Here is a 15,029-nt window from a genome sequence, read left to right on the forward strand (position 1 = left end):
AGCTCTGGAATCGGCTCTCGTCTTCGGTGACACTCCAGTAGCCGTGTTTTTTTTTTTTTTTTCCCCCTTTACTGACCTCGCCGCTTCCTCCTTCCAGCAATGGACTGTGGGAGCCAATCTAAACTTTTCACCGCAGTTGACTGGCAGTCCGGACTGTGGAGCAATTGGATTTTGACCTCTGACCTTCGGATGGGTCTCGCAGGTATACAGTGGTTGTATAAACACAATACTATGAAGTTACTGTACCGGTACTGTTGTGTATGAACAGTATTTCTTCCTGGGATCATGTTACTGTACAGCTGTGTAAATATTTGTTTGTATGTGTGATGTACAGCCGTGAAGATGTGACTCTTCACACCAACACCTTCTGTTCTGTTCAAACAGCTGAGCAACAAATCGTTTGGCTTTTAATCGGTAACGATGACTCAGCTTTTTGTGCACAAACATTCAGTGCTTTCTGATTTTAAAACACGTACGTATTGAATGACTGGCCAGTGTCAACGTTCACTTTAGGTCCAAATGATGTCAATAACCAACTTATTAAGTGGACTAACTGAGTTAAAACGTGACTGATATCATCTCGTGTCCAAACTCATGATTCACAATTAAGTGTTAGTTGTAGAGGTTCTGTAGTTGTAGTGCAGAATTAACTGTGCCACAGTTGGTAGCAGATGTGGGGAAAAAAAAGTCTTTGCACTTGTCCTTAACTTGCCTTATTACTTCAATGCAGACTGAGAGAAACCACAAACACACCTCCTGAGTTATACTTTGAAACTTGACATGTTTATGGAACCGTAGCTAATTCAGTTGTAGTTGCGCTGACAGAGATAGAGGTGTTACACGAGTAGTTTGTGGAGTCTGTGGCCTCAGCTTCGTTGGATTTTCACCTCTTTGATTTATTTTTATCTTTAGGTCTGTGTGAAGAAGTCTGTTTCTGACAGCAGAGTCACACAGACAAGAATGTGCATCTCATATCATGTGACGAACATGATGCGTTCTCTTACTCCTCTGACATAAAGCTTCACAGTTGATCATAATAATTGAAGTTCAAATTTTGTACTTGAAAGCAACTGCCTGATTCCAGTGCTGAGTTTCCATTTAAAGAAATAAGAGCAAATTAACAAATTTCTCCAAAAACTGTCAAAATATCAGAATTTTGCAGAAGGATGTGTAAACTATATGTTTACATACAGTTAAGAATCTACATCACAGCACAGGAAAATTGTGTGAAATCGGAGGTAATTTTCTGTCAAATGTCCTTGTGCAGGACAATTTAAAACTTACCAAAGGTGGGTCAACAATCAAGATAAACAATTGTCATCTCAACATTGAGGAAAATAATTTAAGGTCTAACTGTGCAGCTGTACATTGAAGTCAACACATTCTACTGCTAAAGGAAAAAGTCAAATCCACTTGATTTTTTTTTGTTTTTTGCATCCTGTGAGTGATGAGCCAAAGACAAAGGATGTCAAAAACATAGTATTATGGTATTTATTTTATGGTTTGTTTTTTTTTTGTTTTTTTTTTTGCAATGTCAACTCCAAAAAGCAAATTACATGTGTGTTTTTTGTTACAAAATGCTCCGATAGATCTGTTCTCTTCATAGAAAATAGTCTGTGCATGGCAACATGTAGGTGGTTTCCCTACAGCTAGTGTGAGAGACGCGAGGCGCCTCTGTACAGCATGTGCTTCCAAAAACAAACACCACAGCATCATAACGAGATGGTCATAGCGTCTCTAGACTATTTTTTGTTTTGGTTTTTGCGAAGGCTGGACAACAGTGGTGTGAACTGGGTGGATGACATCACATGCATGCAATTGAACGTTACATGCAAGCAGCTGTCACACAAGCTACTCGCACAGAGTGAGTAGTGAGAGCAACACAGTCTGCCGCTGATGTCCAGACTTGATCACCAGGTCAGTAATTGTTCTTCCAGCTACAGAAGGAACGGCAGTCTCTCTAAAACCCTCATCCTTTGTATTCCTAAGTTGTCTACTTGATGATGATGATGATGTCAAAGAAACTTCATTCAGTCACTCTGGATCTTAATAATAAATTGATTTGTTACTTGGCAAAAATAAAAGGTCTTACTCTTTGTCCTCAGTCCCTGGCTCACACTCAGAACTTTGGTTTTTAATCAGCTATAAAAAGAAAATCATTTAGTCCAAAGACTAAAAGTAGATGTTCAGAGTCTCTGCTTGACAACCTCTGAAAACAAAAGGCTAAAGTGCCAAAGAAAGTCTGTAAACTAATTCAATTTTTCACCAGCAACTGAAAACCTTCAGCGGGCTTCCCTTCTCAGGCAAAGACAGTGACCTCAGGGCTGAAGCGTGATCGACCCAGAACAACACCAGAACCTGATTCACTCAGTCGACACACATCTTCCACCTTCCTGCCATCTCTCCCTTCTACCATCAGTCCGGTTGGTTCGAGCAGCAGGCCGTCACACATGTCATGAGGGGATCATGCCTTTGTTCCTCTTGCGGTCAGCCATGGTGCGCCGGTTGTGGTTGGACACGCGGCTCTTGTTGGCCTCCTTCTTGCGCCGGTCCAGGAACGTCTCCAGGGTTTGACCTTGGCCTTTGGCTCGGCCGACAACGTTACTGCTACGCTCTGGTCGGAAACTGGGAGAGAAGAATGAATGGAAATCAACAAACATTTTTAAAAAATATAAAGGAAACTTCCCACTGAATTTTTAAATGTCACAATTTTCTTCTGAATTTAGGGGAAAAAAACACATTTAACATGAAAAATAACAACATTTACGTTTCCTTTTTCCTTTATATTATAATGGACAGATCAGACCCTGTTCACTCAGTTCTTTTCTATCTGTTAATTGCAAAATTTCTTTAAAAAACAAACAAATCTTGTTTCATTACCATTAAGTTTTTACCATTTGATATACGATACTATACAATATACACTTTCTAACCTTTAACCCTCAATTTACAGAAGGAAAAAGTCCACATGAAACAAAACAGGCTGGTAAAATGTGTAAATGTGTCATTATTTTTAGCAGAAAAAGCTTGAAGCTAAAGAAAGCCAGATGAGTTCAGTCTTTACCCTTTCCTTTGCTGCATGGCAGCTCTTCTAGCTTCAGCTCTCTCCCTCAGCAGAGCCGGGTCCTGCACAAACTGGTCCCTGTTTACGTTGTTCTGAAATCAAATGGATTCACATGTAAACACACAGTCCCAAAGTCACAAAGGTAAACAGACTACAAAACATGCACACCGCACATTTGTAGCTAAAGTATTTCATTCCAAAAGATCAGGATCACAAAGTTACCTGAAACTTGTCAGGTAACGTTTGAAAAACAAATATTCTCTGCTAAATATTAATTTGGAAAATGTAATAAATCTTTACATATGTAATAACTTGGCATAATAGAGGTTCCCTTGTAAAATAGTCCGAATTTCCAACTGAAATCAATGACTTCTCATGAGGTGAAGACAAGCATGCGCTGTCCGCTGATTGAAAATCATTGAGAAATGTGTAATAAAACTGTTTTAAGTGTTTTATTTTTAAGTGTGTTATTCAAAGGGTTTCAATTCAATCTACAAAAATAATCTTGTAAATAATCCTGAAACAGTGGTTAAAAATAAATAAATGTTACAGAAAAAACCTTATCATGGGTCAAAAACACTGTTCTGGAACAATTTCAGTACCTGTAAAGTCTCTTCCTCCTCGTCATCTTCACCCTCCTCCTCATCCTCTGGTTTGTTTCCTTTTCTCAACACCTGTGGGACTGTGAAAGGCCTGCAGGAGAACGGGAACACAAAGTGAGAATGAAAAAGGTGAACTGAATGCAATTAGCATCCTCTACAAGAGGAATTCCAAATTTAGAACAGATCCTGTCAAAATTAAAAGGTGCTAATTAAATTCTACTTTGTTGTGTCATGATTAAAGACACAGACACCAAAAACCCAACTGTGACTCACCTTCTGTTCAGTAAGCTGTCTCCGTCCAGGTCGTTAGCTCCCACTTGGTTCATGTCGTAGGTGTCGTCGTACTCGTCGTCGTAGTCGTCCAGGCCGTACGTGGCTGCAGACTCCCCGGGTTCAATGACGACCTCGTCCACCACCGTCTCGTAGGCCTGATAACGAGCTCTCTGCTCCGCTATGTGCTGCTTGTCGTTGAGCATCTCTCGAATGTTCTCACCTTTCCTGCAGGAGTCAGGAAACATGGAGACTCGACTGAATACGATCTCACCTGTTCTTCACTTTCTTTTCAAGTTTTAAAGCTGAGTTTAAGGCAAATTGTGCAACCGCAAGTACACAAAAGGAGTCCAGGGATTTTTAATTTTTGATTAGTGAGCATATCGTTTGTGCTTTTTACCTCCGGCCCTTCCAGATGCGGGACATGTCCACCTGGTCCCTGCGGAAGATGTCAAACTCATCATCATCAAACACGCCGGATCTGTTGCTCAGGACACTTGGAAGCTCCTCCTTCACAGGCCTGGGAAGAGGAAAAAAAAGCACATGGTCAAACATGATGGTATAAACTTTGATAGTATCTGCTCCGTTTACCCGAAATGATCTGCACAGTTTTGTAATCCATAGTCAACTAAAGCTGTGGCCCAAAGATACAGAGAGTAAAAACACAACGAATGTTTGTATACAGCAGGATTTGTCAGGTGTCTAGGTTTATCATTACAAAGTGGTGACTGTAACTATGTCTGTATTCAAGAGAAGCTTCTATAGCTTAAGGCTTGAATCATGTTTTTTTAGTTTAGTTACTCAGCAGGATAATGCTGGGTGTGATATGAAAGAAAATGAATAACAGACTCCTTTAAAGAAAATTACTTAATACTGTCACTGAAAGCCGAACAAAAATTTAAAACACTTACTGGAACTGTACACAGGAGAATCTCAGCCTAACTATCCACTTGGTACAAAAAATATATTCCATATTATATGTGAAGCTCAGTGTATTGTGTCACCTTGGCATGGATCGGTCCAGTTTGTCCAGGCTGGGCGCTAACCGGTCCTCCAGGATGTTGTTGATGACCAGCTCAGAGTTGTAGTTGTACTCCTCCAGACAGGCCAGCAGGAAGCCTTCGCCCAAGTCAGGCAGCAGGTCCCTGATACACGACAGCAGAGACTCCAGCTCCGCCGCGCTCAGCGGACACACCACGCCCTGAAAACACACACACACACACACAATGAAAAAAGTACACCGTCAAAGTCGGGTTGAGTCGTCTCTCTGTCTTGTTTTTCCCAAGATTTGTAGCTAGTTTGAAGTCTACACTTATATCATTCAGCTGAAATTTATGGCCATTGATTTCTTCCTGTAAATGCTCTGAAACTATTACTTGTATTCTTTCTTTTTTTATTACGTTTTTTATGCCTTATATAAAAAACTTTCCTGTCCTAACAAACTGCTCCTGTTTGTTTTATTCCTTGAGCCATTTTTTGTCTCCTCACTGGTCCCAGCAGGTAAAACTGTGGAACGGAGATTCCCAACATCAAAACTGTCTGGTGTTTAAATTTTTGTATCTTTTGCAGCTCAGTTTTATTGAGTCTTACTGAAAAGTTTTTCATTTATTCTGCAGTTTTAATGCATCTTAAACTGCTTGTTTGCAAACATTAATTCTTTTTTAATTCAATTTTGTTTAATGCATTTTATGTGTAAAGTACTCTGATGCATGGCAGGTGCTACAGAAATAATGGTTGTTGTTGTTGTTTGCTGCAACATTTTTGGTAAAACTGCATCGATTAGTAGAGCTACAGAAAATCTATCAGCAACTATCTTGACAGTAGAAAAAATTGTTTTAGCTCGTCAGTTTCTTTTAAGCCAAAACTCCAAATTTTGGTTTTAGCTTTTCTTCATCATACATGACAGTCAACTGAACATGTCTGCTTTCTGGACCACTGGTCAAAGATTTGAAAATGTCACTTTGATCTGTGGGAAATTATAAACAGGTGCTTTTCACTACATTCTAATATGTTATAAATACAATGATAAATCAAGAAAATAATCAGATTAATCAATAATAAAACTAACTGTTTTAACTAACTGCCGACCTACATTTTACCTCAACGTATCTTAATAAGCAGATAACATTGTGTGTGATTCCTTCAGCTGGTTACCAGTGAGGATGAATAGAGGACACTGAGCTGCCTGTAATACATTAACTAATAATCACACAACTCACGTTATTTCCTTTTCCGGGAACATCCAACATGGCCTCCGCTCCCTTCAGTCTCTCTCCAGCCCAGCCCACTGCTCCCTGATTGGCTGACAACAACGAAGGAGCTTTAGGCTGAATCTGGCTCTGTGTTCTCCGTCGTCCCACGCTGTCCCAGGCACTTTCCACCCCCTGGAGCAGGTAGGACGTCCTGGTCTCATCACTGATAGAAACCCGGGGTTAAAGAAGAAACTAAGTGACACTACTCATTTTACAGGAATACATTTCTGATTAGCTTTAAAACCATCTCATAGAAAAATTGATGGCACTTTAACAGAGAAGTAGAAGAGGCTCTTCAGGTACAAAAACAATAAATTTATTCCTTTCATGAGTCCCCTTTAATTCTTTCCATGTGATGTGTGTGCTGATTTTGGCTACATGCATTAAATATTATAAATATTATTGGAAATAGGTGCACAGAGTTTACTCCCCATCTTCATCTAGAAATCTTAATTGTAGGTGTCACTTCTTGCAGACTGTTACTAGCCATAAAAATCTGTTTGTACAAAGTTAGTGCTGTAAAGCTGAAGGATACATGACAGGGAGAGCCTGCTGCAGGAGGCTGATGTCGTCACTGAGCGGGAACTGCTCATCGTAGTCCGACAAGAACCTGAAACGACAACCAGCCGCTCAAAAGTCAAGTTTAGCCTGTGTGCATCATAACTCTCATTCTCAGACATTTTATCATTTTATTCTCCTGTTCATTAAGACTCTGTGACAAGCGAAGTCAAACATGCTAATAAATAAGTATAGCTATTGAGCTTAAGTCTGGCACTCAAGCTACAATATGAAAACCAAACAGTCAAGTGGACATGTTCAATACATCCTCCATGTCAGGAATTCCAGATACATTCACATTAGACATTGTGTACAATTTAATGAAAGGGCAAAAACTGGCAGATGCTACTGCTACAAATATGATAAATCTATCTACAACAAATGGCCTCACAGATCTTAACTGGTCTCACCTTTTCTCAGGTAAAAAAGATGTGAAATGTTGTAGTAGTTCCTCTGCAAATGTTTGCATGTTTTCTCTCCTGCAAGGCAACAAACGTGCAGAATTAATATTTGTATTAACGTGTAATGCTAATCCTGCTACGATGCATGTTGAGAGGCTGTTGAGAGCTCACCCCTCCAGGATCGGCTGAAGGCAGGTGTGGTGCAGCAGCAGGTGAGCTGTCTCCACCATCTTGCGACAGGAGTGGGACAACCTCTTCCACAAGTCGTCCTGAAGACTAGAGGAGGGTTTGGGAATTTATTTATCATCAGCCAGTGGGTCTTTTTGGATTGTGCATTTCTCTTTTAACTGTATTTAATGTATTCTCACCCTTTATCATCAAAGTTTCTCTTCCTCAGCGCCTTCTCAAGGTCAGGCACAGTGGTCTCATAAAATGAGGTCAGTCTGCCGGGAGGAAAGACAAAATTATCGTGAAAAGGTTTCATGCAGACAAGGCTGTCAAGAGTTGAGAGGTGATGCTGTCGGTTGAGAGCTACGTTCTCCCTGCATCTACCTGCTGAGGAAGCCGTGGGAGTGGAAGGTGGAGCAGGCTGCAGGGAAGATGTCCAGGAAGGCATGGATGGTGGTAGTCGAGTCACACAGGTACAAAATTATATCTGCAAGTTCCTGGGACAGAAAAGAAAAGAAAAACACATCATCAATGACAGTGCATGAAGCTCCAGTGTCACTCACACATTTACAAACACAGAGAAGTCAAGCAGACATACTCAGGTTAAAGTTTTCCTCCATTTAGAAAGACTTACATAGTTTACATAGTCAAGATTTTGGGATTTTCAAAATTTGAGATTTGATTATAGTGAGTAGAGCAGTTGATCATCTCTCCGCATTTTCGAAAAATGAGACCTGAAGATGTATCTTACATAAAAGTTTAATCAGTATAAGAAAGGTGCGTCAAAGCCAAAATAACCCGTTACATATAAAGACTACGCTGATGTTTTTACCCTTTATGGGAAGATTTCTTATTTCTGGTACAAGCACAGACTAAATCAGCATTATACAGTATGTTTATTAACTGTAGACTGCTAATAAACATACAGATTACCTGTCTGAGGTTAGGATATTCACCTTTAAATACTATACATTTACCTTAAAGGAGAATTTAATGAAACAGGCCAAGTATTTTTTAGCTTAACTGGAGTAGACATTAATATTCAAGAATGGATTCAGACCAAGACATTAGTCCTGGATATTGCTACATAGATGTGTGTGTCTGTCTGACCTGCTGGCTCATGGTCATGGCAGTGGGCTGTTTATGTGCATTCAGCTTCATGGGCTCCATGGCAGTGGCTCCTTCACACTGAAGACCACATTTGTCTAAGACTGAGTCAAACACCTGAAGTCGATGAGGAATAAAAGGAAACAGAAAGAGAGGAGGATAATAAACCATAATCTCAGAGAAAACATTTACAACTTACTCTAAATATTATATCATTTTTGAGTCTGAAGTGTTTTCAATTCACTCTTTGGAAAACCTAAAATAACTCTAACAATAACTCTAACATATCTTTAACCAATCTTACACTTTCCATATAAATATAAAGTTGTATCTTTAAACTTTCTTTTCACCTGTAACACAGTGGGCACTGTCTCATCCAGGTCACTGTAGTATGACGGCTGCTGGGTAAAGATGTTCTCTGAAAGGACATGAGAATTAACAAGATTAACAAACACAGGACATAACAGCTAAAACAACTTTAAATTTCAATATATTGGATACATTTCTTTTCGTAACATACTACACTGCCCAGGTAGAGAGCCTGCAAAAGCAGCTCACCTATCATCTTATGCAGCAGCTGGCTGTTGCCCTTTCCAAAGAGTACACACAGATCCAAAATTTTGGGAATGTCAAACAGGAAGTTGTCATAGATAATTTCTCCAAACACAGCCGGGGTGAGGAAGTTATCCTGAGGGGCGAAAAGCACACAACAACCCACGGGAAGGCAACAGGTTTTACTGTATATCAAGGCTTCACACTTGGAATTCACGCTAACAATACTATTGCTGGAAAAGCATAAAGTTCCCAAGCAACTGTAACGTCAAATCAGTTGACAGATGCTACTATAACAACTAGTAATTGCAGTGAAAAAGTAGATTATTATTTTTTTATGCTCCTACCTTGGACTCTTTATGTGTGGCCATCCTCAGGAAAGTCAAGAAGACCGACCTGTGGACGGAGCGCTGCATCTCCGCCATTGTCGGGGAGGAGGGCAGGGCAGTGAGGTCGAGGCTCCGAGGAGCGTGACACAGGTACGAGTCGAGGCACCTCTGCAGGGACTCGTCAAATACCACCTGGAGGAAAAGACAAAGCACAGCAGAGTAAGGAGGGAGATCATTTACAAGAAGAAAAGGGAGAGAGAGGGAGAGAGAGAGCACTTGGAGAGCAGTTGAATAAATCACCACCAGAATCTCTCTAGCTGTGTTTAGCCATCTCTCCGTCCAAACGTGGATGCGTTGGTAAGCTTTACTGCCGTTTTAAGGATTGTTCTCCCGCACTGGAAGAGTCAAATAAAGCTTGTTTTGACTGAGTGGTTAAAATTACTGACATAAATCTCCTCTTTTGAGTCTTACAACTAATAATTACTAAGGGGAATTATATAAAGAAACATATATAGCATAACAAAAATATTCCTAATAATGTTATAATAAAAATAGCTACCCCATGTATTTTATAATAAGGTTCTATTTTATTTCTACTTTGTCCTGTTTGTCTTTCATGTTTTTTCCCTTATTCTACAGGGTATGCTTGTTTTACTCAAAACAGCTACTACACATGGTCACATTTGTTTTATTCTGTTTGTTGTATTATCTGTTCTTCATTGATTTACATAATATGTTATATTGTGTTGCATTATGATTTTTACCCATTGCATCCATCCACACCATTTCCTGCAGGCTTCTGGTCACTGAATCTAAATAGGATTTTACATTATTTCTGGCTTCAGTAGAAAGTTGTGGCTAAATACCAGAAAAGAAAATACGGCTCAGCGAGATGCTCACATGTTAACAGTCCCTTACCTGGCACCAGAACTTATCGTGGGGCAGTGCGAGCAGCCACTCCAGGTCCTCTATGATGAATCTGGCATATTCCAAAAACTCCTCCACCTCAGCAGGAGAGCCGTCCTCTGGTGGAGGCTTGTAAGGCACAAAACAGCGATCCTCCTTCCGGTCTGGGTGCTGATGTGGAACAGAAAGCACAGGGGTTGATTCTAATAAACTGGTCTTTGTGCGAGGTGGTTGGGAGGTGGCACCGCAGACTGTTGTCGGGAGTCTACTGACAAATTTGCATAGCAGCATGAGGAGAGCTGACTCACCAGCGCAGGCAGTGTGTGGTCTTTTCCCAGCGGGCCAGGCTCAGTCACCTGCTGCTCATCCAGTGGCACTCGGGCACAGGCCATGGCTTCACCTTCTCTAGTTTTTTTCTACCAAATCATTCCAACACAACAAAATTCAAACTAGATTATGCTTCTGTATATAAGTCATTTCAGTGTAATTGTAGGTGTTTGAGGTGCATTGTTTTACATTTACACTTTTTAAATAGTAAATTATTGTACCTGTTCAATCACAGACCACAACAAGCTTTAGTAACTCTTTATAACTAAGGTGCACCAGTAGCTAAACAATGATGGATATTTCCATTACTGATTAATTTCTCTATAAAACAGGTAAAATGCCGATCATAGGTTCCACGGTGAGGTCTTCAGCTCACAATGATATAAAAAAGAGAATAGCAGCAGGCCCACTCATTGGGAAAGCTGGAACCAGAGGACTACTCGACTAGACTTTCTGCTTGAAAAATTATGAATCATTGGCTTCATTTAGCTTCAGTATCGATATGAGTATTGACATCAGTGATCCTCATCTTGGTATTACTAGGTATAAGATCAAATAATAATAAGATAATAATAAGAATATCCTCCCTTCACAGCAGTCTCACTTTAAGTCTATAACGGTGTATAATGTCTCCTGACAGCCTTTTAAGAAATCATAATAAAATTTTTACTGTCGACAGCAGGCCTGGAAAAATTTTCAAGTAGGGCTTCAACTACTGATTTTGATCATTTAGGCTTGAAAAATTATCCAAATAGTTGCTGATTAATCTTCTATGGATTGATTATTTGACTTTTGTAGCTCTATACTAAAGACCTTTTATTAAAGAAAGAAAATTAACATTATCCACTCTCACCATTCTTTCATTGTTTTGGTACTACATTTTTTTTGGAGGGGGGGGGGGCATGACACACCTCACACACCAGTTTCACTTTATAAGTTTATGAGTGTATAAGTCTCCTGACAGCTTTAAAAATCACTTTAAAAATGCTACAGTCGACAGGAGGCTAGAAGAAACATTCAAGGCTTCAGTAAATGAAATTTAAACCTTTTGAATATCTCCTGAGGTCTTTTCAAGATCTGCAGATACCACGTAACAGCAGCCATAACCAACGTCTGAAAAACTTCAGCTACCAACAGCCACTCTGGTTAGTTAGCTGGTTAACAGCTGGTATGCAAAGTCAAGTAGTAACCTGTTACAGACTACAGCTTTCGTAGGTCATTAAGTTTAATGGCGTGTAGTTAATTTGCATATTTCTGACTTAAAACCTGCGTTTTCAGCTGAGGTAACCTGCTCAACAGACGCGACAGCACGTTAATGAATGGAGAGCGGCTAACGTTGACATAACGTGGCTAACTTAACCAGCCGTTGACTTTATAATCGTGTCGTCAGTCTTCTTGTAACGAGTTAATAAATAGTTAATAAATATGCTCACCTCTGAATGTGACTATCTGTGACTCTTTCAAGCCATCTCATCGATGTCGTCGTAGCTTTTCACAGTTTCAATTTCCAAACGTTTTCCTCATCATCTGTGTTGTTGGGAGCGGAAGTGACGCAGGTGCAATAAGATTACACCTGGCTGTGTTTACCGCCCCCTGTCGACACCAGGGAGCAGGGCAGCACCAGCGCGGTGCCTATGTTATCCAAGTGTTTACGTAAAATTATATGACACAAAAAAGAGAATTATATGAACTACCACAGTGAAACTATAATTCAAGCAGACATCTGCCAAATCCATCCCTAAAGTTTCACAATTTTACTCCCTCTCTATTCAAATCACCCAGTTAAATTAACAAAAAGAGTAATAAGCTTTTAGAAAATTATGTTTTTCTTCCCCCCTATCACCTCTGACTGAGTATGCTAATATTGTGTATTTATGTACTCCCGTGCCTGTTTTTCTCTTTTATCTTTTAACATTTTCATTGTTTTTATATTCACCTTTTGTTATAATGTCATTTAAATTCAGGTTTGATGTGCTGTTGCCTTACCTGGATTACTGTATATTTCCTTTGGTTAAAAAAGAAAAGAAAAAGAGACTACCACAGTGAAACTGAAGTCAAAGTCTAGACTTTAGACATGACTGACAAAACTTTATTGCTTCCATCCATCTCCTGCACCTTATCCACAGTGGTGGACAATGAAAGTCCAGTCTTTTTTTTGTTGTTGTTGTTTGGTAACTTCAAACTTTGCAGATTAAGATTAACAATACAAAATATGTCATGTACTATCAATGCACTTAAAATACCAAAAGTAGAAGTACTCATTAAACCGAAAAGGCCCATTTTAAAGTAATATATCTTTTTATTTTGATTATAAATGTGTACATCACTTAAATTGTTCAACTTAACTTGCAAAGCAACTGAAGTTGTCAAATAAATGAAGTGGAGTGAAAAGACAATACTTGCCTCTGGACTGTAGTGGAGTGGTATAGAGCTGCAAATGGAAATACTTAAGTAAAGTGCAAGTACTTCAAAATTGAGTACTCAAGTAAATGTATTAAGTTGTTTTCCACCACTGTTTGCAAATACTTATGTGCTTTTACTTGAATATAATTTTGAATGCAGGACTAAATGCTGACAAATGCTCATCTCTTAGGGTTAGGGTTAACATCTACTTCTGAGAAACATCTCTTTTTGAAATAACTTATCTCCCAACTTTATAACCTAAAAATGTCAATATTGAATAAAAGACCTGAAAACAGATTTGTTTTAACAGAGGACTATATGAAGAGCAGTTCATTTGCACAAGGATATATCCAAGTAAATATCTAATCACATCTTCATTAAACTACTGAGATTGTAACTGGACACAATATCATTCAATAATGACACTTGACATGTGATTTTCTTGGAAAATTATGTTTATAAAAAAAAAAAGGATTCCCATGATACACAGAGAAGGCTGATGAGGATTGACATGATTTACATTAAGTACAATATTCTTTAAAATTATGCATTGCATGTCTGAAAGAGCATCGATAAATTATTAAAATCTTCAGATAGTCAGTCATTGGTTTGCTTTTGGGTTGGTTGGTTGAAGCTTTGCAACAACTAATGTTGCTGTTGTTTATTGTTTGTGTGAGTCATGAATTTATTATCTGGTTTATTGGTTTGTGTCTGAACTGAACACTGCAAGGTTAGATTATCATAACTGACCAGAAACTCCATCTCTCCCTTTGTGTAAATGCTCTTGCTTCAGTTTTTAACATAAAGCTAAAAATGTGCAATGCAATAAGAGCTTAGTATATAATCTGGCAGATGTCCCATTTATTCAAAGTAAAATACTGAAACAAAAATAAATGACGACAAACACAAAGAATGGATTTTGTCTGCTTCCATGGCTTGTGGTGTAAAGCTAACACAAATACTTTCTCTTGGGTGTAAAGCATAAAATAAATATTTTATGGCTCAAAAAACAATAAATAAACTCCCATACATCATACCCATCAAGCAGCAGTAATACTGTACCACATGGTACCCATTTTAATGGCTTGCCTTTTCCATCCAGCAATAACAGAAATCTTTTTTTTTTTTTTTCAGTAGGCCTATATTAAGTGACAGCCAACCATTTCTTCCAGTTTCTATCTCTAATAAATAATATTCTACAGCTCTAATCTATACTGACATTGAATCTAAGTAAAAGTTCGTGGCTTCTGGTAACGGACCACTCACCCTGCACTGAAGATTGAATATTGTACAGATCTGTGAGATATGAGTAAATGTGGACCCACCAGACTTACACTGATGTGTAGTGTACACAGTGGCACAAACTATGATGTAAACGTCCGTTTCATCCTCAACAACACGTGTTAAAGAGTTCACAGAAGTGAAACCAGTCACATTCCCCTGAATGCTCCGGTTAACGATCAAACTTTACAGATCATAAACCGTTTTTCACCAGTTCCCCTCACATTTAAATCATACTACATGGCCAAAGGTATGTGGACACCCAAACATTGTATCAATAGATCAATGCTGAACAACTTATTCCAAAACGTTAGCATTAATTTGCTGCTATAATCCGCCTCCACTCTACCAGGTTTTTGGACGCTGGCTTCCCATTCACAGATGTGGCCTAAAGTTCCTCCACATCAAACTGGGAAAACCATTTCTTTATGGACCTGGCTTTGTGCACGGCAGCATCGTCATGTTGAATCAGGAAAAGAACATTTTCTTGTTTAATTGATTAGTCATCTAATCCATGATATATCAGAAAATAGAAAAAAAGATTCTTGATCATGAGTTCTCTAAAGCGAATACTCAAATGTTTTGTTTTGTTCAATGAACATGGAAAAAACCCCCAAAGATATTCAGTTACTATCATACCCTACAACCAGTAGAAAACAGACAGCAAATAGACATTGAGCAGCTGGAACCAGTGAGCAGTTTTGCTTAAAAAATCATTTCAATATTTACTCGATTTCTGAAATACTTGCAGGTTAGGTTAACAATTAATCAACTAATTGTTTCCCTTTGTTGGAACTACGGGGTCGTAG

The 15,029-nt window shown here is 39.0% G+C and overlaps 1 protein-coding gene across 1 annotated transcript; it reads right to left on the reverse strand.

Annotated features, from left to right (window-relative positions):
* Positions 1 to 59: 59 nt before the first annotated feature.
* Positions 60 to 12,062, reverse strand: ascc2 (activating signal cointegrator 1 complex subunit 2). The gene is made up of 19 exons (XM_022752817.1): positions 11,970 to 12,062; positions 10,518 to 10,625; positions 10,222 to 10,380; positions 9,322 to 9,495; positions 8,981 to 9,110; positions 8,773 to 8,840; positions 8,426 to 8,539; positions 7,700 to 7,812; positions 7,516 to 7,590; positions 7,319 to 7,423; positions 7,157 to 7,225; positions 6,724 to 6,798; positions 6,156 to 6,351; positions 4,941 to 5,137; positions 4,337 to 4,456; positions 3,940 to 4,164; positions 3,667 to 3,757; positions 3,065 to 3,156; positions 60 to 2,625 (listed from the first exon to the last, which is right to left on the reverse strand). The coding sequence occupies exons 2-19, from the start codon at positions 10,599 to 10,601 to the stop codon at positions 2,454 to 2,456; spliced, it is 2,259 nt and encodes a 752-aa protein (XP_022608538.1). The 5' UTR covers positions 10,602 to 10,625; positions 11,970 to 12,062; the 3' UTR covers positions 60 to 2,453.
* Between the last annotated feature and the right edge of the window lie 2,967 nt (positions 12,063 to 15,029).

The sequence above is a fragment of the Seriola dumerili genome, unplaced genomic scaffold (assembly GCF_002260705.1).
Source record: "Seriola dumerili isolate Sdu_G_001 unplaced genomic scaffold, Sdu_1.0 BDQW01000177.1, whole genome shotgun sequence".
NCBI classification, from domain to species: domain Eukaryota; kingdom Metazoa; phylum Chordata; class Actinopteri; order Carangiformes; family Carangidae; genus Seriola; species Seriola dumerili.

What these genes read in the sequence shown, in the direction of transcription:
- ascc2 (XM_022752817.1), bottom strand. Translation starts at nt 10,601, where the DNA reads ATGGCCTGTGCCCGAGTGCCACTGGATGAGCAGCAGGTGACTGAGCCT. An exon ending in TCTTTTTTACCTGAGAAAAG is followed by an intron (nt 6,799 to 7,156) that starts GTGAGACCAGTT and finishes TTGTCGTTTCAG; the next exon opens with GTTCTTGTCGGACTACGATG. An exon ending in CGCATCTGGAAGGGCCGGAG is followed by an intron (nt 4,165 to 4,336) that starts GTAAAAAGCACA and finishes TGACTCCTGCAG; the next exon opens with GAAAGGTGAGAACATTCGAG.